The following is a 22198-nucleotide window of genomic DNA, read 5'->3' on the forward strand; positions in this document are numbered from 1 at the left end:
TACCAAACATACCAAAACACTGTTTTTGCAGGATTTACATGGCTTGGTCTGATGTGTCTTCTGTTATCCTAAGGATTGGTGAGCTTCTAACTCAAGAGGCAACATCCCTATGGGGAGTGGAGGAGCAAGTTGATCGTTTGCAAACGGAGCTTAAATGGATGCAAAGCTTTTTAATAGATGCAGATGCTAGACGAGGTGAGAGTGAAAGCGTGCGTCTTTGGGTCTCTGAAATCAGAGATCTTGCATATGATGCTGAGGATGTCGTCGAGACTTTTGCTCTGAGGATCGGGTCCAAGAGGAAAGGAGGCTTTTCAAATACCGTCAAAAGATCTGCTTGCATCTTGAATGAAGAATGGATGCTCCACAAGATCAGGTCTGAGATAGAAGAAATCATAACCAAAATCACTGACTTGACGCGACGCCTACAGACGTATGGGATAAAGGAATTAAGGGATGGAGAAGGGTCAAGTTCTTCCTATGAAAAACTAGAGTCGAGGCGATCTTTTCCTCATGATGTTGAAGATAATATTGTTGGATTCAATGATAAAATTAAGGAATTGGTCTCGGTCATTATTGATGAGGCCGGAAGGAATTACCAAGTTGTTTGCATATGTGGAATGGGTGGTCTGGGGAAGACTACTCTTGCTAAAAAGGTCTACCATCACAGCCTGGTTAGAGGTCATTTTAATCACTTGGTTTGGGTGTATGTCTCTCAGCATTGCCAAAGGGGAAAAGTCTGGGAAGACATTCTCTGTGGTCTTAAGATTATGGACAAGGACCAGGCCAAGAGGAAGAGAGAGGAAGATTTAGCAGAGATGTTGTTTAACTTCTTGAAGGATAACAAATGTTTGGTGGTACTCGACGACCTTTGGAGCATTCAGGATTGGGATAGTATAAAACCTGCGTTCCCAAAGAGTGAGACAAGCAGCAAGTTTTTGCTCACTTCTCGCAACAAAGAGGTGGCTTCACATGTAAATAGAACAAGTTACCTGCATGAATTGGACTGTTTAAATGAAGAAAACAGTTGGAAATTGTTTCAGAAAATCGCATTTCCTAACAGAGATTCTTCAGGTATACAATATATATATATATATATTTATATTTATATCCTTATTGCAATTATAGTTATTTTACCTTGAGTATAAAGGTGTTTGGCCCGGGCTGGATACCCGCTAGTGAACACTTCTAGCTCCCACCATGTCAACCATATAAACTAAGTGAAGCGGTATTCATATAATTATTAATGTCTAAAAGAAGTCCATGAACCTGAACAAAAACTATTTAGATTAGCAAAAATAGTCTCACCATCTATATATAATTATCTGATTCCTAATTTGGTGTTGCAATTACTAAATTTTCTAGTTACTTTACAGGAAATGAAGTTGATGCAAAAATGGAAGAGTTAGGAAAGAATATGGTTAGACATTGTGGAGGGATGCCTTTAGCCATCGTTGTGTTGGGAGGAATTTTGGCTACAAAGAATTCATTAAATGAATGGCAACTGGTGTCTAAAAATGTCAAGTCATACTTGAAGAGAGGCAAAGGCCAAGGGGTTGAGGATGTACTAGAATTAAGCTATGACGATTTGCCACCCTATTTAAGATCATGTTTCCTTTATTTAAGTCATTTTCCAGAAGATTGCGAGATATCTGCAGAAAGGTTGATTCAATTGTGGACTGCAGAAGGTATTGTTTTATCAAATCAAAATAAAGGAAATGGAGAGGAAATTGTAGAAGATGTGGCAGAAAATTACTTAATTGAGCTAGCAGAAAGGTGCATGATTCAAGTTGGAGAAAGAGATGCATTATTGAAGATCAAAACATTGCACGTGCATGATCTCATGAGGGATCTCTGCTTGTTAAAGGCAAAACAAGAAAACTTTCTCTGCATCATTGATCACTCAAGTGGAAATCAATTTCGAGAAGATATTTCCTCGTCCACAATTCGTGGAGTCCGTAGAGTTGCTGCACATGTATTTCCTCAAGTCCAATGCATTAAAAATCCCCATCTTAGATCATTTTTGTTCTTCTTTGAAGTTTGGAACAATCAAACTAAAGCGCTTACAGACCCAAAGATGATAAAGAGGGTAAATTACATTCTAGAACATGGAGAGAATCTAGACCTAGTTTCCGGTATCTTCATACTTTGGACAAGATATATATTGTGGAGATCTTGGACATACATGTTCAACAATTTCAAATTTCTCAGAGTCCTATGTTTTGAAGGAAGAGTTGGTGACGCGGGAATCAAGTTACCCTGTGATATAGGTAATCTAATCCACTTGAGATTCTTGTGTTTAAAGGATTTAAGTTTCATTATGCCAAAGTTGCCAGCATCTCTAGGCAGCTTAAGGTGCTTGCAAACCTTGGATCTAAGAGTTCAAAGAATTGTATATCTAAATGGAGACGTTGGTGGACCTATTCATGTACCTAATGTAATATGGAGGATGAAACAATTAAGACATCTTTATCTTCCACAGCATTGTGACCGTAAGACCAAGTTGAAGTTGTGTACTTTGAGAAACCTTTTAACGCTTGTGAACTTCAACACGAAGAATTGTTATGTTGGGGATCTTCGCAACATGATGAATCTTAGAAAGTTGCAGATATTTGGATCGTTCTGTATTGAAGATTTTGAGGATTTGGGTGAGAATCCCCATATACTAGGGAATAATAACATTCTTCGGTCCTTAACTATTTGGAGTGATGAAATAACAGATCCAAGACATGTGACCCATCTCCTTTCCGGCTGTGCTAATATTAATGAGTTGGATTTATTTGTAGAGATAGGGAAATTACCAGAGTACCATCACTTCTCTTCAAATATCGCTTACATATTTTTGTATCGGTGCAAGCTCGAGGAAGATCCTATGCAAACATTAGGAAGGCTACCTAACTTAAGGATTCTCAAAGTCCATAGAGATGCTTTCACTGGAAAGGAAATGGCTTGCTCTGCACAAAGTTTTGCGAAACTTGATTTTTTGAGCATTTATCGGCTTCACAATTTGGAGGAGTGGAAGGTGGATGAAGGAGCCATGCCTGCTCTACGCCATTTGGAGATCTTTGAATGCAAGAACCTGAAGATGCTTCCGAATGGATTGAGGTTCATTACAAACCTCCGGAAATTGGAGATTGGATGGATGCCAAAGGCATTCAAGGATAAACTGGTGGAAGGAGGAGAAGATTTCTACAGAGTCCAACATATTCCTTCTATCGTATTGGAAAATTGTGAATGAGGAATTATTATCCTTGCCAGGTAACTTTATAATCTCTGTTTCAAATATTGCTTGTTCTCTAGAACTACAACTGTTTTGCATATACAAATCCTTTTTTCAATGTCACTTAGCTACAAAAAAATGTGTGAAATTGATACTTTGTTTTTCAGTAAAAATCTTAACATAAGATTAAGTACATACATAGGTAATTGGCCTAGGAGGTTAATCTTAAACTAATAATTTACCTTGTAATATTTACTGTTATTGCTATGATTTTTTTGGATGGGCAAAATCAGAGTGTATTTTTGTTCTCCTAGATAGAATTGTAAATTTAATTCTTCATTCCATCATTTTTTTTTATTTTTCTGATAAAAATATGGCATTCTATCTCAATTCTCAATTTTTCCATGTCAAATTATCAAGGAATTTCATTTGGATCCAAGTTACTGCAAAATGAAATTCAACTATTTCGAAAAGTATTAATATCCATTTCAGCTTTAAAAAAGAGTCATCTATATGGCATTAATTCTGGTGGTGTTTTTTTTTTTTTTTTTTTTTATACTTAGATCTCTAAGATTTGTCATGCTCTGTTTTTTTTTTTTTTCAAGGCTTATTGCTTTATCAGGTGACACATACTTGTCTATGTCTTAAATTCTGAATAGATTGTCAAAGGACATTAAAGAAAGGCTAAATGCATTCCTTTTATGCTTTTCATGCAATTGAGAGTAGAGGACTCTGTTATTTAAATTTAGAAGGCAAGATAACTTTGTCAATAAGGTCCTAGACACTTTGACGAGGAGTTTCTTTTTTTTTTTTTTTTGAGAGGGAGAGTAGATTTGAACTCGACTCTTTAAGAAGAAGAAATATGCACCTACAATTGAGTCAAATGCTCAGATGTGATGCGTAGGTGCAAATTCTCAATGAAATTAAATAATAATGCACAAATCACATTTACACTATGTCCAAGTGCTTGATTTTTATACTAATATATCTCATTCTTGGAATTGCTTCTTCTTTGTAATTTAATAATTAATGTTGCATTCATTTTAATTGAATTAGCTAGAGTTTTGTGATGCAAAAATAAGAACATGTAACTTTATCATTTTTTTTTTTGAAAATTACATGTATCTTTGTCTTTAAAAAGTTGAATTCAAATCCATCCTTCCAAGGAAAAAATAAAGAACACAAGAGAGATCAAAGTTGAATGCATAAACTAGGGATGTTGTGGCCTTCAGCTCATTCGGATAATGCATCAACAAGGTAAAGCAAAATGGAATCCATTTCCAACTAGCCTTGTTAAAACATGAATGACAGCTGCTGCATTTCAATTTTCATTTGCATTTTGATAATTTTTTCTTTAAAATTGAGTTTTGGAAACTAAATTTGCATGTTGATCACGGTTAGCTTTGCAAGTTTATTTACAATCATACAATATAAGAAATAGCCAAGAAATATCAAAATGTAAGTCATGTCTTTTTGATATCTAGACAGAATTTTACTGCCTTAGGCCTTGAGATGAATCAGTTGTTCTCCTATACAGAATCTTGATATCATTTTTCCCTTGTACCGGGTTCTCTTTCATTTGCATTGTTTTTCTTGCTGAGACTGCCTTTTTGTCTGAATGAATTCCAACATGCTTTTTTTTTTTTTCTTGCTATAAAGACCTTTATAGATTTATCATGTTGAAGGTTATTTCTTATTTGTTATGTTAATTAAGCCTCATTGTGTTAGCAAGTGACTTGATTGTTAGGACACCAACGTAAGCCTAAATATAGTCCTCAATTTCTTTTCATTCAATTGACAATTGAGGACTCTGTTATTTGAATTTGGAAAAGCTAGAGATAATGTTTCCATTAGCAGATGCAAATTTTTAGTGTAAATAGATTGTGAAACTGACATATTTCTCGTTTTTCAGGAGAAAAATGAGGCTCTGGTCTATTTGGATTGGGACGCATCAACAAGGTAAGGCAAGATGGAAACTATTTCAAACTTTCTCGAACAAGACTGACAGCTATATTAATGCCTTAGGCCTTGAGCATAACTATAGCTTTTTCCCCCTGCATTTGGTTCTCATTCACTGGCATTATTTTTCTTGCAGAACTGACTTTTTTATCTGAATTCTAACATGCTATACTAATCATCAAATCAAGTTCCAGTTCCGTTAGCTTCTTTCACAGAATTTGAACTACTTACACCATGACATATTAAAATTTTCCTTTTCAGGAAAAGAAGCCATTGGCATTTCTTCCTCTGCTCTTCATGGGGGACCAAATGCAGTTGTTCCAACACTATGGAATAATAGCCTAAATATCTGGTGTCAGATATTTGTAAAGTTGGAGATGTGAAATTGTCTTGTACTATCTTCTGCTGTATGGATTGTTGTTGACATGATCGTTTGCTATTATTTTAAAAGTTGTAATATTTTCAGTTTTTTATGTAAAGTTGGGATTGCTACGTTTATATTCAATAGCTGTATTGTCAGTTTTTATTTTCATTGCTCGAAAATAATATTTGGAGTTACATTTAAATAATAGTTATAGTTACTATGGTTAGAATATAAACTTTCTGAAATGCAATATTTGAATTAGAACAAAATTTATAAATATTTGAATTAAAATGTACAAACAAGACGAGGTGAGAGTGAAAGAAGTTGTTTAACTTCTCCAAAGACAAAAAATGTTTGGTAACACTCGATAATGATATTTGGAGCATAAAATCTACATTTTCACTTAGGAATGACAATGAATACTTTGTAATTGGATAATTTTTCATTACTAGACCTGATTAAATAAAATTAGAATGGTTTATAAGATGTAGTGATAGCTGAGATCTTTGTATGCATGAATTTGGTTTTTTTGGTTCTACTAAATCCTCATTGTTCTGTTAAGTGACTTCATATGTGCTAATGTTCGAAATTATCATAATATTTGGTCATTAATCAAAAATGCTTTCTTCCCTTCATTAAATGACTTTTGATATGTGGGGATGTTAATTTCACTAAGAAATAGATTATGAAATTCTTGGACAATTGAATGCCGCACCTTTAATTTTGTATTTGATAGATTAATGAAACTACCATGAAAAACACTGGCTATGGTTTTCTTTGTCTTCCACTGTCTCCGAATCTACCTACAACAATGACTCTATTTTTGGATTTTGTCCTCTGTCGTCTCCTCTTTTTCTTTTCCTCTATTCCCTAATATTTTTATCATTTTATATTAAATATTCACTTTTTATTTTTTATTTTACAATTTATAATTTTTAAGCCTAGTAAAAACTAAAAGTGGTCAAGTTCATATTTCATATTTCAATTAAGGACGACTTTGAAAAAATGTTTTCAAATTTGTGAGAGCGATTTTTTTTTAAATATATTGAAATAATAAGACATATTTAAAATCAAAATCAGTCTTCCACTCATTTTCAAAGTCTTTCTTGAGCAAAATATGTTTCTTCCACTCATTTTCCAAGTGTTTGTTTTTCAACTGTTGAGTTTTAGGTTGACTAGAATTCTAGATCTTATTTGATTAGGATTTTTGTTTGTATACAATATTAAGTAGTTGTATGGTTTTAAACTTCTTATTCCACATCGAATCCTAATCACATTCTACTTTGAACTTTTATACTATAAAAGTGGATTTCTAGGCTTTAGAATTAGTAGTAGTGCTTTGAGAGCTCTAGAGAGGGAACATCTTGTAACTCTATCTTTTGCTCTAGGTGGAGTTAAAGTGGTTTGAGTGAATGTTCTTGAGAGGTTATTGAGGAAGAGTGTGCAAGGGATCTTGGGTTGTTTTGGGAAACCATAAAGGTCAATTTATTGTACTTTAAATTCTCAATAATAGAAGAACAGTTTCACTCCGTGGACGTAGGCAAGAGGCCGAACCACGTAAATTCTTGTGTTTTTCTGTTTGCTTATTTTCTCTGGATTTTATCTTTGTTGATTCTTGGGCAATTTCCACAATAAACTGGTATCAGAGCTTTAGGTTCAGTAAATTCAAGATTCAACAAGGATGTCGAAAGTTACTAATTCTGTGAATTTTTCAATTGAGAAGTTTGATGGGAAGACTAGTTTCACGCAGTGGCAGAGAAGGATGAAAGATCTCCTTGTACAACAAGGTTTAATGCGCCCCTTGCTAGGAAAGGAGGAAGGGTAACCAGATGATATGAAGGATGTTGAATGGGCAGAGTTGGAGCAAAGGTGTGTGAGCACTATTCGGCTTTGCATTGGAGAGAATGTGTTTAATCATGTTATTGATGAGGATTCTGCTTTAAGATTATAGTCAAAGTTAGAGAAAATTTACTTGGCGAAAAGTCTTTCTAACAAATTGCAGCTTAGGCGAAAGTTGTATCGCTTAAAGATGGAGGAGAATGGAGACCTCATGAAGCATATGAATGAATTCGATAGAATCATTGATCAGTTGAAGAAGGTTGATGTCAAGGCGGAGGAAGAGGAAAAGGCACTATTGTTCCTGGCTTCACTTCCAGACTCCTATGAGGTATTTGTGGAATCTCTTATTTGTGGGATGGATACAATAACGTTAGAACAAGCACAAGCAACATTAATGTCTCGTGAAGCCCGAAAGAAAAGTAAAGAAGGGGATAGAGATCCAAATGGCTTGGCATTAGTAATTAAGGCTAATAGGAGGAAGTCAACTGGTAAGGGATCTAAGGGTGGTAAGTCTAGATCCAACAATGTTCAATGCTTTAAATGCAAAGGGTATGGGCATATTAAAAGGGATTGTCCTACAAAAGGGGATGAAAGTAACGAGAACAAAGGTAAGTGTGCTTTCGTTGCTGAAGGTGATGATTGTGACGTCCTTACAATTTCAGAAAATATGGATGCAAATTCTGATTGGTATTTAGATTCTGCTTCTGCTACTCACATATGTTATCAAAAGGATTGTTTTGATTTACTTCAAGAAGGGGTGGCTGGGAATTTGACTTTGGGTAATAAGTCAATAGTGAAGGTCATGAGTATTGGAGTGGTAAAAATCAAAATGTTTGATGGGGTTGTGCGCTCTTTGGGTGGTGTGGCCTATGTCCCAAAGATGCTTAAGAATCTAATATCATTGAGCCTGTTAGACTCCAAAAGGTATGGATATTCTGCTTGTGATGGAGTAGTAAAAGTCACACAAGGCGACATGGTCCTGATGAGGGGGAATTTGCATAATGGCTTGTATCGTCTAGAATGTGAGGCCTTGAAAGGATGGGAACAATGCACAGGGGATGGTAGCTACCAAAGTGAGATTTCATTTGCCGGAGGTGATGAAAGGTTTTCATGGTGTAGACGATGGTGAAAGGATGAAAAATCTTGCCAGTAGTGAATTGGAAGGGTCGTCGAGGTCCTTTTCCGAAGTCAATTAGTGCCATTGACTTGACGGCTACACAGGTGCATTGGCAGTTTTGTGGAATCAAGTGTTGGACCATGCTTGATTCGGTATGTGTAGTCGTGGTAATTATAAAGGCCAATGATTAGAAAATCTTATGCTTGGAGATTTGTTCAAGATGTTGGAAAGTAGGTGGAGTTAGGAAGTTGCAATTAGGTGCGACTAGTGGAAGAGGTTTAAGGAGTTTGAATTCAAGTCAAAGGTAAAGATTTGTTGAGTTTTAGGTTGATTAGAATTTTAGATCTTATTTGATTAGGATTTTTGTTTGTATACAATATTAAGTAGTTGTATGGTTTTAAACTTCTTATTCCACATCGAATCTTAATCACATTCTACTTTGGACTTTTATACTATAAAAGTGGATTTCTAGGCTTTAGAATTAGTAGTAGTGTTTTGAGAGCTCTAGAGAGGGAACATCTTGTAACTCTATCTTTTGCTCTAGGTGGAGTTAGAGTGGTTTGAGTGAATGTTCTTGGGAGGTTATTGAGGAAGAGTGTGCAAGGGATCTTGGGTTGTTTTGAGAGCTATAAAGGTCAATTTATTGTACTTTAAATTCTCAATAATAGAAGAACAGTTTCACTCCGTGGACGTAAGCAAGAGGCCGAAACACATAAATTCTTGTATTTTTTTATTTATTTATTTTCTCTAAATTTTATCTTTATTGATTATTGGGTAATTTTCACAATATCAACAAAGTAAGAGTGGTGATGGTTTCTCCGAATCTCTATGCAATGACTCTTCTTTTGGATTTTTTACTCCTCTTTCTTCCAACTTTCCTCCATTCATGAATGCTCTCTCTCTCACTCTGGCCCAATCCCCACTTTTCACACGTTATGCACTTTTGTACTCAGTTTCCCAGCGTTTGTTTTTCAATAAAGTAAAGACTGGTGATGGTTTCTCAGTCTTGCAGTACTATCTCCGAATCTCTATGCAAGGACTCTTATTTCGGATTTTTTACGTATCTTTCTCCCTACTTTCCTCCATTTATGAATACTCTCTGTGTCGGTGGCCCAATCCCCACTTTTCACACCTTGTTCACTTTGGTACCCTTTTTCTCCTTTTTCCTTTCCTCTTTTTCCTAATATGTTTCTCATTTTAAATTAAATATTCACTTTTTTATTTTTTATTTTATAACTTATATTTTTCTAGCGTAATAAAAGCTTAAGTGGTACATATTTCCAAACATACCAAAAAACTAATTTTGCAGGATTTACATGGCTTGGTCTGCTGTGTCTTCTGTGATCCTGAGGATTGGTGAGCTTCTAACTCAAGAGGCAACATCCCTATGGGGAGTGGAGGAGCAAGTTGGTCGTTTCCAAACGGAGCTTAAATGGATGCAAAGCTTCTTATTAGATGCAGATGCAAGACGAGGTGAGAGTGAAAGGGTACGTCTTTGGGTTGCTGAAATCAGAGATCTTGCTTATGATGCTGAGGATGTTGTGGAGACGTTTGCTCTGAGGATTGGGTCCAAAAGGAAAGGAGGTTTTTCAAATGTCCTCAAAAGATCTGCTTGCATCTTAAAAGAAGGATGGATGCTCCACAAAATCAGGTCAGAGATAGAGGAAATCATAACCAAAATCACTGACTTGACGCAACGCTTACAGACGTATGGCATAAAGGAATTAAGGGATGGAGAAGGATCAAGTTCTTCCTATGAAAAGCAGGAGCTGAGGCGGTCTTTTCCTCATGTTATTGAAGATAATATTGTTGGGTTCAGTGATAAAGTTGAGGAATTGGTCTCAGTCATTATTGATGAGGCCGAAAAGAGATACCAAGTTGTTTCCATATGTGGAATGGGTGGTATGGGGAAGACCACTCTTGCTAAAATGGTATACCATCATAGCCAGGTTAGAGGTCATTGTAATCACTTGGCTTGGGTGTACGTCTCTCAGCAGTGCCGAAGAAGAACAGTTTGGGAAGACATGCTATGTAGTCTTAAGATTATGGATAATGAGCAGTCCAGGTGGAAGAGAGAGGAAGATTTAGCAGAGATGTTGTTCACCTTTTTGAAGGATAAAAGATGTTTGGTGGTACTTGACGATCTTTGGAGCATTCAGGCTTGGGATAGTATAAAACCTGCCTTCCCAATGAGGGAGACAAGTAGCAAGTTTTTGCTCACTTCTCGCAACAAAGAGGTGGCTTCACATGCAGACAGAAGAAGTTACTTGCATGAATTGGAGTGTTTAAACGAGGACAACAGTTGGAAATTGTTTCAGAAAAATATAATTTTTTATGTCTCTCTAACTCCTCCTTCTTCCCTTCCCTTATTTATTCATTAATTTCAAGAGTAATATGATAATTAAAGAAAAAAATTGAAGTTTGAAATCTAATTGAATTATTATTTTCATTTGAAGTTTAGATATAAAGAAACTTTCCATCTTCTCATTTATCAAAATTAATCTCGCCTTGCCTTCTTGTGGACAAAAAACTTTATTTCTCTTGACTTTCTGGACAATTGAATTTTATTAATATCAAAATAAATTTTATTAAATTTTAGATGGAAACATGAGTAGTTTTTTTTTTTAAAAAAGGCATTTGTGTTCTAAAATATTTATGTAGTATTGGTTACAATTTTTTTAAATTGTTGACTAACTGTGTTAATAATTAAGGGATCAAAAACATCATTTTAAAACAAGAAGGACCAAAGTGTCTTTTTGAAATATTTTGAGAGGGTTTTTTGGATTTTATCAGAAGAATTAATTATAACTTGAATCAATACTTCAATCAAACAATAATTTCAAATTGAAACTTAAATTTTTTTCCCACAAAGAAATTCTCAATTTCTCGATGATAGTGGAGAATTAATTTGTGTGAAAAAAATTAATTTGGATGTCTACAGATGAAGAACAAGGAAGGGGGAGAGAAGTATGGGAGAGAGATTCTAAAAACATTTTATTCTTTTTATGATTAATTATTAATATTTATTTTTAACGCTCTATAAGTTTTTATCTTTGTTTATTAATGATGTGATATTTTCTGATTAAATGATAGTATATAGAAATTATATATTGTTAGGGCATTAAATATAAATAAAGAAATTCATAAACATGAAAAAAAATTATTTAGATTAGCAACAAATTCCCATCATTATATACAATTTTTTGATTCCTAATTTGGTGTTACAATTACTGATTTTTCGTTACTTTACAGAAAATAAAGTTGATGCGAAAGTGGAAGAGTTAGGAAAGGACATGGTTAGACATTGTGCAGGGTTGCCCTTAGCCATCATTGTGTTGGGAGGAGTTTTGGCTAGAAAGAATTCATTAAATGAATGGCAAACGGTCTCTGAGAGCGTCAAGTCATACTTGAAGAGAGGGAAAGTTCAAGGGATTGACGATGTCTTAGAATTAAGTTATGATGATTTGCCACCCTATTTAAGATCATGTTTCCTTTATTTAAGTCATTTTTCAGAAGATTATGAGATATCTACGAAAAGATTGATTCAATTATGGGTTGCAGAATATATTGTTTTATCAAATCAAAATGAAAGAAACGGAGGGAAAATTGTAGAAGATGTGGCAAAATGTTACCTAATTGAACTAGCAGAAAGATGTATGATTCAAGTTGGAGAAAGAGATGCATTATCGAAGATCAAAACATGTTGCATGCATGATCTCATGAGAGATCTCTGCTTGTCAAAGGCAAAAGAAGAAAACTTTCTCTGCATCGTTGATCACTTAAGTGGAAATCCATTTGGCAAGGATTTTTCCTCGCCTACAATTCGTGGAGTCCGTAGAGTTGCGGCGCATGTATTTCCTCAAGTCCAATGCATTAAAAGTCCCCATCTTAGATCATTTTCGTTTTTGTTTGAGTTCACGCCTAAGCAAACTAAAGCGCTTACAAACCCAAAGATGTTAATGATGGCAAATTACCTTTTTGAGCATAAAAAGGAAGCGTGGAGCCCAATTTGCTTGATCTACGTACTTCGGCTAAAATATATGTTGTGGAGATCTTGGACATACGTGTTCAACAGTTTCAAATTGCTCAGAGTCCTAAACTTTGAAGGAAGTTCTTGTGACGCGGGATTTAACTTATCCAGCGATATAGGTAATTTAATCCACTTGAGATTCTTGTGTTTAGAAGGTTTATCTTTCTATAACTTAAAGTTGCCAGCATCTCTAGGCAACTTAAGGTGCTTGCAAACCTTGGATCTAAGGGTTGATAGTTATGTAGGTCTAAAAGGAATCTCTGGTAGACCTATTTATGTACCTAATGTAATATGGAGGATGAAACAATTAAGACATTTGTATCTCCCGAAGCATTGTGACCGTAAGACCAAGTTGAAGTTGTGTACTTTGAAAAATCTTTTAACACTTGCGAACTTCAACACGAGGAATTGTTATATTGGAGATCTTCGCAAAATGATGAATCTTAGAGACTTAAGGACTGTCGGGTCGTTCAATATTGAAGATTTTGAGGATTTGGGTGAGAATCCCCGCATACTGGGGAATAATAATGTTCTTCGGTCCTTACTTATTTGGGGTGATGAAAGAATAGATCCAATACTTGTGACACACCTCCTTTCCGACTGTGCTAATATTTATGACTTGCGGATACTTGTAAAGATAGGGAAGTTACCAGAGTATCATCACTTCTCTTCAAATATTGCTTGTATATACTTGCATATCTGCAACCTTGCTGAAGATCCAATGCCAACACTGGGAAGGCTACCTAACTTAAGGATTCTCAAAGTCTATGAGGATGCTTTCACTGGAAAGGAAATGGCTTGCTCTGCACAAAGTTTTGTGAAACTTGATTTTCTAGGCATTTATCAGCTTCACAATTTGGAGGAGTGGAAGGTGGCTGAAGGAGCCATGCCTGCTCTACGCCATTCGGAGATTTATGAATGCAAAAACCTGAAGATGCTACCGGATGGATTGAGGTTCATTACAACCCTCCGGAAATTGGAGATTGAATGGATGCCTAAGGCATTCAAGGATAAACTGGTGGAAGGAGGAGATGATTTCTACAAAGTCCAACATATTCCTTCTATCGTATTTGAAAATTGTGGATGAGGAATTATTGTCTTTGTCAGGTAACTATATAATCTCTGTTTCAGATATTGCTAGTACTCTAGAATTACAACTGCTTTGCATATACAAATCCTATTTTTAATGTCATTTAGCTACAAAAATGCGTGAAATTGATAATTTGTTTTTCAATAAAAATCTTAACTTAAGATTTAAGTACATAGACGATTGGCTTAGGAGGTTAATCTTAAACTATTTATTTAACTTTTAATATTTACTGTTATTATTATATTTTTGGATGGGCAAAATCAGAGTGTATTTTTGGGTACAAAGATCTCTAAAGATTTGTCCTGTTCTTTTTTTTTTTTTTCAAGGCTTATTGCTTTATCAGGTGACATAGTTGCCATTGTCTTAAATTCTGAATAGATTGTTAAAGGGCGCCAAAGAAAGGCAAATGTGTTCCATTCTGCTTTTCATGCAGTTAAGAGTAGGACTCTGTATTTAAATTTAGAAGGCAACAATATTTTGATGAGGTTTTTTTTAGGGGGGAAGGAGATTTGAATTTGGTTCTTTAAACAAAAGATACATGCATTCAAATGTTCAAGTGCGATGAGTATGTTCATATTCTCAATGAAATTAAATAATAATGCATAATAAATCATATTTACATTACATCGAAGTGTTTTTTCTACTATTATAATCTCATTTTACAAGTTCTTTTTTTGTGAGTAAGAGTGATATGACACATTTTAACATTTGATTTAATGTAAATGCATCTAATTTTATCACGAAAGAGTTGATTGAATCTATCGTTTCTGGAAAAAAAAAAAATATAGTAGAGTGATGCAAAGAAAACAGTGAAACTGACTTCTTTTTCACAGGAGAAAATGGGGTGTTGTGGCCATCAATTCATTCGGATATTGCATCATCAAGGTAAGGCAAAATGGAACCCATTTCCAACTAGCCTTGCTTGTTAAAACATGATAGACAGTTGCTGCATTTCAATTTTGCTTTGCATTTTTGGAAGCTAAATTTGTATCTTCACTCATGGTTAGCTGTACAAGTTTATGTAAAGTAATACAATATAAGTAATAGGCAATAGAGACCTAACTAAATCATGTCTTTTTGTTATCTATACAGAATTTTAATGCCTTAGGCCTTGAGATAAATCAGTTGTTTTCCTATACATAATCTTATTGATATCTTTTTGCTCTTGTACTAGGTTCTCTTTCTTTTGCAGTGTTTTTTCTTGCTGAGACTGCCTTTTTATCTGAATGAATTCTAACTTGCTACATTAATAATCAAATCAAAGTTTCATTGGGATCTTAAACAGCATTTCATCTGCTTCCATTCTTTTCAGATGAAGAAGCCAGGGGCATATGTTTCTGCTCTTCAAATTGTGGAATTGTCTCTAAATATTCGGTGTCAGTTATTGTAAAAGTTGGAGATGTACGTGAAGTTGTCTTGTTGACATGAGATTAGTGTGTTGTTGTCTTGATAGTTGAGACCTCTATGGATTTGGTTTATGTTTTAATTAATAACCTCTCATTTTTTTATCAATTGACTCATATTTGTGAATAATCTTCAAAATTATCTTCATATGTGTCTTTTTTTTTTCATTTTTCTTTGCTACGGCAAACCGAGGATTGAGAGTTAGGACTGACTTAACACCTTCAATTGATAGGGCCAATAGCATGGGTCGAATTTGAAATCTTTGTATTATTTTACAATTTTTTTATTATTATGTAACTTATATAATTATTAACAGTTATAAAGGTTATACTCAATCATAATGAGAATTGCATTTGATTTAGTGAATAATTGTTCATAAATATTCGCTTACCACCTTATTTTTCATAGTTTAACAATTGTTTTTTTTTTTAAAATAAAATAAAAAGATAATTTGTCCTGTTCGCCATGATTCTTTTGCCTTCTGCATCATGCGAGAGGGCATTGATGCATTCGAAGTTTTTAATGCCTTTCTGCGGCCTGCATATGCTTTGAATGACAGTTCCAAGCCTGTAATTGATGGTATGGATGCCTCCAAGGCCAAAGACAAAAGAGCAGATCTTGGGCCCCTCACAAGATTATGATGGGACTCCATCCAAGTTGTTTATTATACTTTTGAGAGCCGTAGCTAGTAATTTTGAGAGCAAGTTGGTGAAGGGGTCTACATCAGATGGCGATTTTAATATATGTTTATTATACTTTGAGTGTTTAGCCATGTTCTAAAAAGAACTCTTTCCACTCATTTTCCAAGCTGTCCCTTTGTAATTAAATAAGAACTGCGGTTTCTTAGTGTTCCCTCCTACCTCTGAAAATTAATCTGTTCACACTCGACAATATAATTTGTTACTGTTAAAGAAAAAAAAGCCTTTTGTTTTGTCTATCTCTCTTGTTTGGGTATACACCGTTCTGTCTCTCTCTTCCCATCTCTTTCCCCTTCTTTTATTTAACATTTTTTTTGGGTATCCTGTAATTTGTTCCTTAGAGCCTCAATCATGCTTTTATGAAACAAGAAAACCACTTAATGTTCAAGTTTAGCGTTAATTTCAGCCCCAAAACTTAATTCTTAAATTTTTAAAGGTTTGGGATTAAAAGCTTAGAATGACAAAGAATTTATCTTTTATTATATAGTCTAAAATAATATGTATTAAACAATTTTCAATAATTTATTTGTACCCGTATTGGGCTGCAAGTGGAGCCAATAATTACGATTTAATTATTCATGCTTGCATTAGTCTATTACAACAAATTGGCATTTAATAAACTGCCACCAACCACTACGCAATTTTCTACTAAAGAAGGCAAATAATTCAGGCTTGCCGAAGTTGACTGAACAATAGGTAATAAGAATATAATCCTTGAGAAGTGAAGCGCTTCCTTCCTGGAATTGTTTCACTAGAAAGAATTTTAAAGGATTTTCAGAGGATAGAAAAAGAGTGCATTCTTATGGCTTGGTCTGCTGTGTCCTCCGCTGTCACAACAATCGGCAAGCTGCTAACTCAAGAAGCAATATACCTATGGGGAGTGGAGGAGCAAGTTGATCGTTTGCAAAAGGAGCTGACATTGATGCAAAGCTTCTTAATGGATGCAGATGCAAGACAAGGTGAGAGTGAAACGGTACGTCTTTGGCTTGCTGAAATCAGAGATGTTGCTTATGATGCTGAGGATTGCATCGAGACTTTTGCTCTGAAAATTGGATCCAAAAAGAAAGGAGGTTTACCGAATGTTGTCAAAAGATCTGCTTGCATCTTGAAGGAGGGATGTATGCTCCACAAAACCAGGTCAAAGATAGAGAAAATCATTGCAAGAGTCACTGACTTGACGCGACAACTGCGGACATATGGCATAAAAGAGTTAAGGGGTGGAGAAGAGTCAAGTTCTTCTTACGAAAGGCGTGAGTTAAGGCGGTCTTATCCTCATATTATTGAACATAATGTTGTTGGATTGGATGATGAAATTAAGGGATTGGTCTCTCTTCTTGTTGATGAGGAAAGTCATAGCCGGGTAGTGTCAATATGTGGAATGGGTGGTCTGGGGAAGACCACTCTGGCTAAAAAGATTTACCATCATAGCCAGATTAGAGGTCATTTTAGTCACTTGGCTTGGGTATATGTCTCTCAACAATGCCAGAGAAGAAATGTATGGGTAGGGATTCTATCTAGCTTTAACATTATGGAAAAGGAGGATAGGAAAAAGAGGGATGAAGAGTTAGCAGAGAAGTTGTTTAATTTCTTAAAGGATAAAAATTGTTTGGTGGTACTTGATGATATTTGGACTGTTGATGCTTGGGATAGTCTGAAAGCTGCGCTTCCAACGAAGGAGACAAGTAGCAAAATATTGCTCACTTCCCGCAATACAGAGGTAGCTTCGCATGCAGATACAAGAAGTTACTTGCACGACTTGCAATGCTTAAATGATGAAGATAGTTGGGAATTGTTTCAAAGTATTGCATTTCCTGAAAGGACTTCTCCAGGTAATTCACTTAAGTGCCAATTACTGAATTTTAATTTCCTTTTCACAAAATATATTTTATATCCATGGTAATTATGTAAACTCTTAATGAACATGAAAATAAACAAAATAACAAATAAAAAAAATAGAAGACCCAAGTTTAAATAAAAACCAAGGAGGAAGATTTTGATAGTAAAAAGAGGACACCAAATGAATTATCAATCCCAAAAATGATTATGAACCTTCATAATAATAAAATACAATAAAAAAACAAATATAAAATAAAACTCATTAATTCAAAAAGAGGTCTTATTGAAGAGTTTTTTTCGTAACGTGTCTTTTGATTTGACAAATCACAAAAATTATAACTAAAAGACTTATTAAAGTATGATTTTTTTCATAATCTGTGAAATTAACTTGAACGTGCCCAAAGGTTTAAGTAATGATGTGTACTTTCATATATATAATTATCAATACCATTTCTGTCTTCTCCCCAAACTTTCATTTTTTTTTTCAGTTATTTTATTATAATCATGTCTTATCCTTAATTCCATGTGCCAAAATGAAACATTATGGAATCATATATTTATAATCTTAAACAGATTCATCACGGTGGAGATGACAAAACCCCTTTGGACCAGAATTTGTCATTGCTGCGTTATTCAAACATACCAATTTTTTATAATAGCAACATTTGAATATTTTGGATTCATTTAGTTTCTAATTTCTCCCATTAAAAATTAAACTTTAGTACACAGTAAAGGTGCAGCTGAACTCTTTTAGTGTTTAGAATCAGATCAGCTTTTTTGTTTTGTTTTAGGAATTCAATTCCATATTCATCCAAAAAATTAGAAACATGGTTCAAACGCTAGATTTTTTTTTTAAAAAAAAGATTATTGTTCGAGCACAAATCACAAAAGATATATATTATGGAGAATAAATCAGGTAACATGGCTCAGAAAATATCAGAGTACATATATAGCAAGGTCATGGCATGAATTTATGGATCTTACTAACAAAAGTGTTATAGTAAATTTCTTTTTTGCACCAACCGTAACAGTTATTGTAGCTTAAAAGGACTAATGAACCTTGTTCCTAGCAGATCTACAAAATTAAAAGTTCAAGTAAAGCATTTTCAATTGTCTTGAACATAATTAAGGAAGTATATAAACTCCATCCTATTCCAAGTACTTCGATCGGGCTCAAGTGGTGTTCAATTAACTTCTTTCTAGCGATGGAACCACGGATGGCAACTCAATTAAAAGTATTTAGAAATGAAAATTCTTTTACCTTCTGAAATTAATGTAGGATGGTGATTTCTAATTATGTGTTATAATTAGTGATGGTCCCTTTCCTTATTTTACAGACTATAAAGTTGATTCAAGAAGGGAAGAGTTGGGGAAAGGAATGGTTAAACATTGTGCAGGGTTACCATTGGCCATCATTGTGTTGGGAGGAATTTTGACTACAAAAAATTCATTCGATGAGTGGCAAATGGTGTCTGAAAATGTCAAGTCATACTTGAAGAGAAGCAAAGGTCAAGGAACTGAGCATGTGTTAGCCTTAAGTTATGATGATTTGCCACCTTATTTAAGACCATGTTTCCTTTATTTAAGTCATTTTCCAGAGGATTATGAGATACCTGTAGAAACATTGATTCAATTATGGGTTGCAGAAGGTTTGGTTTCCTCAAAAGAGGATGAAGGAAATAGAGGAGAATTTATGGAAGATGTGGCAGAGCGTTACTTGATTGAGCTAGTAGAAAGGTGCATGATTCATGTCGGAGAAAGAGACGCAACCTTAAAGATTAAAACTTGTCGGATGCATGATCTCATGAGAGATTTTTGCTTGTCAAAGGCAAAACAAGAAAATTTCGTCTACGTCATTGACCATTCAAATTCATATAAGAGTACTAAAAATTTTCCTCCATCTATTACAGCTCGCAGAATTGCTGCACATGAATGTACTCTTGTACAATGCATTAAAAGTGCGCATCTTAGATCGATTTTTTTCTTTGCTAGCCCCTTTCATCCAGATCTCGTGAAAGAAGCATTTCTAAACCCAAAGATGCTAAAATACATTGAAGAATATGATGGGGAATTTTGCAATCCATTGATATGGGTTTTGGTAGTTTTCCTATTATGTAAAGTGCATGGATCTTGGACATGCATGTTCAACCATTTTAAATTGCTTAGAGTCCTATACATTGAAGGACAAGATATACTTGGAGGATGTAAGTTTCCTAGTGCTATGGGTGATCTCATCCATTTGAGATTCTTGAGTTTAAGAGAACTTGGATTCATTTGGCCAAAGTTTCCATCATCTCTAGGCAACTTAAGTTGTTTGCAAACCTTGGATTTAAGAGTTGAAGAGAGGCCTTCTTCCATTCATGTACCTAACGTGATATGGAAGTTGGAACAATTAAGACATCTATATCTCCCAAAGGAATGTAACCGTAAGACCAAGTTGAAGTTGCATACATTGGCAAAGCTTCAAACGCTGGTGAACTTCAATACACAGAATTGTTTTGTAGGAGATCTTTCTAACATGCTAAATCTTAGAAAGTTGGAGATATTTGGGCCCTTCAATATTGAAGATTTTAAGGAGGATTTGGATAAGAAACTCCCCATCATCCAAAGCAAGCGTATTCGGTCCTTATTTATTCACAGTCGTGGTGAAGGAATTGATCCACTACATGTGGCATTCCTTCTTTCAAGCTGTTCTACTATTTGTGAATTGGTTTTATCTGAGGAGATAGGGATGTTGCCAGAGCAACACCATTTCTCTTCAAATATCGCTTACATACACTTGTGTGGGTGCCACCTTGCGGTAGATCCTATGCCAACACTAGAGAAGCTTCCCAACTTAAGGATTCTCATATTGGATTCTCAAGCTTTCAGTGGAAAGAAAATGGTTTGCTCAGCTGAATGTTTTCCTAAACTTGATTCTCTAAGCCTTCATGAGCTTGAGAATTTGGAGGAGTGGAAGGTGGATGAAGGAGCTATGCCTGCTCTATGCCATCTGGATATTGTAAACTGCAGAAAACTGAAGATGCTTCCAGCTGGATTGAGGTTCATTACAACCCTCCAGCAATTGAAGATTGATCGGATGCCAAAGGCATTCAAAGATAAACTGGTGGAAGGAGGAGAAGATTTCTACAAAGTCCAACATGTTCCTTCTATCATATTTCTGAAACTTTATGAAGATGATGATATTTGACAGGTAATTTCATAAGCTCTGTTTTCAAAATTGCTCGTTCTTAGTAATTAAAACTGTTTTGCATGCGTAATCGTATTTTAATTCTCACATGTCAAATTATCACATCAAGAGTTCCATTAGGATCCTAATTATCCTCAAATGGAAAAAGTAAATATTAATTTTTCATTTCAGATAAAATACAAAGAGTCATATCATGGCATTAGTTTCTGTTGCCTTTTTTTCATGTTTCCGGTTTTTTTTTTTTTCTATTTGTTATGTCAATTAAGACTCATTGTTTTATCAAGTGACTTAATACATGGCAATATCTCAAATTCTCACAGGATAGTTAGGACACCAACGAAAGCCTAAATATGTTCCTCTATGATTTTCATTCAATTGACAATAAAAGACTCTGTTATTTGAATTTAGAAGGCAAAATAATGTTTTCAACAAGGTCTTAGGCACTTTTATGAGCAGATACAAATTCTCAATCTAAATAGATTAATGGTCCATAAATCAGGTCACTCAATTTGGAAGTATTAAACTATGAAACTGACATATTTCTCTATTTTCAGGAGAAAAATGGATTGCGGTCAATTTGGATTCGGATGCATCAACAAGGTAAGGCAAGATGGAAACCAATTCCAATCAAATATGAGTGACAGCTGCTGCATTTCAATTTTGCTTGTATTTGACAATCCTTTGCTTTAAAAATTGGGTGTTGGAAGCTAAATTTGTATCTTGATCCCTTTCAAAAAAAAAAAATATCTTGATCAGGGCTAGCTTTGCGAGTTTATTTAATACAATATAATTAAGATGCAATAGAGATCAAAGTAAATCAAGTCCTCGATATTAATGACATAGGCATAGAGCATAAATATTTCCTTTCCCCTGCATTTGGTTCTCATTCATTTGCATTAATTTTCTTGCAGAAATGTCTTTTATCTGAATTCTAACATGCTATATTAATAATTAAATCAGGTTCCGCCGAGATCTTTCACAGAATTTGAACCACTTACCATGACATATTTAAATTTTCCTTTTCAGGAAAAGAAGCCATTGGCATTTCTTCCTCTGCTCTTCATGAGGGGACCAAATATAGTTGTCCCAACACCATGGAATAATTGTATGATTTGGTGTCAGATATTTTAAAGTTGGAGATGTGACAATGTCTTCTATTGTGTGGATTGTTGTTGACATGATTGGTTTGCTATTATTTTCAAAGTTGTAATGTTTTCTGTTTTTATTGTAAAGTTGGATTTGAGATTGGTGTGTTGTTGTCTTCATAGTTGAGACTTGAGACCTCTTATGGATTTGTTTTTATGTTATAATTAAAGACCTGATCTCATTGCTTTATCAAGTGACTCATATTTGTGAATAATCCTCAAAATTATCTTCATATGTGATGTTCTTTTGTTTTTTTTTTTTTCTTTTCATTTTTCTCTGCTATAGCAAATAAAGGATTGAGAGTTTTT

At 34.6% G+C, this 22198-nt stretch overlaps 3 protein-coding genes across 5 annotated transcripts; all 3 read left to right on the forward strand.

The window, feature by feature from the left end:
• Window positions 1-5708, forward strand: LOC148761559 (putative disease resistance protein At1g50180). Of its 2 annotated transcripts, XR_016027617.1 has the most exons (4): window positions 1-1071; window positions 1374-3255; window positions 5130-5176; window positions 5438-5708. XR_016027617.1 is itself a non-coding variant. In XM_088808543.1 (2 exons), exons 1-2 carry the CDS (start codon window positions 39-41, stop codon window positions 3233-3235), a joined length of 2895 nt encoding a protein of 964 aa, XP_088664669.1. In that variant the 5' UTR covers window positions 1-38; the 3' UTR covers window positions 3236-3256. The 2 variants fall into 2 exon arrangements, 1 of the variants encoding a protein (XP_088664669.1); XM_088808543.1 differs by lacking the exons at window positions 5130-5176; window positions 5438-5708 and having other exon boundaries at window positions 1374-3256.
• Window positions 3797-15029, forward strand: LOC148761560 (putative disease resistance protein At1g50180). The gene is made up of 5 exons (XM_088808542.1): window positions 3797-4117; window positions 9806-10818; window positions 11728-13633; window positions 14450-14501; window positions 14929-15029. The coding sequence occupies exons 1-3, from the start codon at window positions 4080-4082 to the stop codon at window positions 13611-13613; spliced, it is 2937 nt and encodes a 978-aa protein (XP_088664668.1). The 5' UTR covers window positions 3797-4079; the 3' UTR covers window positions 13614-13633; window positions 14450-14501; window positions 14929-15029.
• A 1491-nt stretch (window positions 15030-16520) lies between these two features.
• LOC18594065 (putative disease resistance protein At1g50180) lies at window positions 16521-22079 on the forward strand. 2 transcript variants are annotated; one of them, XM_088808357.1, is made up of 4 exons: window positions 16521-17547; window positions 18892-20747; window positions 21299-21344; window positions 21771-22079. In XM_088808357.1, exons 1-2 carry the CDS (start codon window positions 16521-16523, stop codon window positions 20742-20744), a joined length of 2880 nt encoding a protein of 959 aa, XP_088664483.1. In that variant the 3' UTR covers window positions 20745-20747; window positions 21299-21344; window positions 21771-22079. The 2 variants fall into 2 exon arrangements, with proteins under 2 accessions (XP_088664483.1, XP_088664484.1); XM_088808358.1 differs by lacking the exons at window positions 21299-21344; window positions 21771-22079 and having other exon boundaries at window positions 18892-20748.
• The last annotated feature ends 119 nt before the right edge of the window (window positions 22080-22198 follow it).

This window comes from Theobroma cacao, chromosome 7, assembly GCF_053813885.1.
Source record: "Theobroma cacao isolate CCN51 chromosome 7, ASM5381388v1, whole genome shotgun sequence".
Classification (NCBI taxonomy): Eukaryota; Viridiplantae; Streptophyta; class Magnoliopsida; order Malvales; family Malvaceae; genus Theobroma; species Theobroma cacao.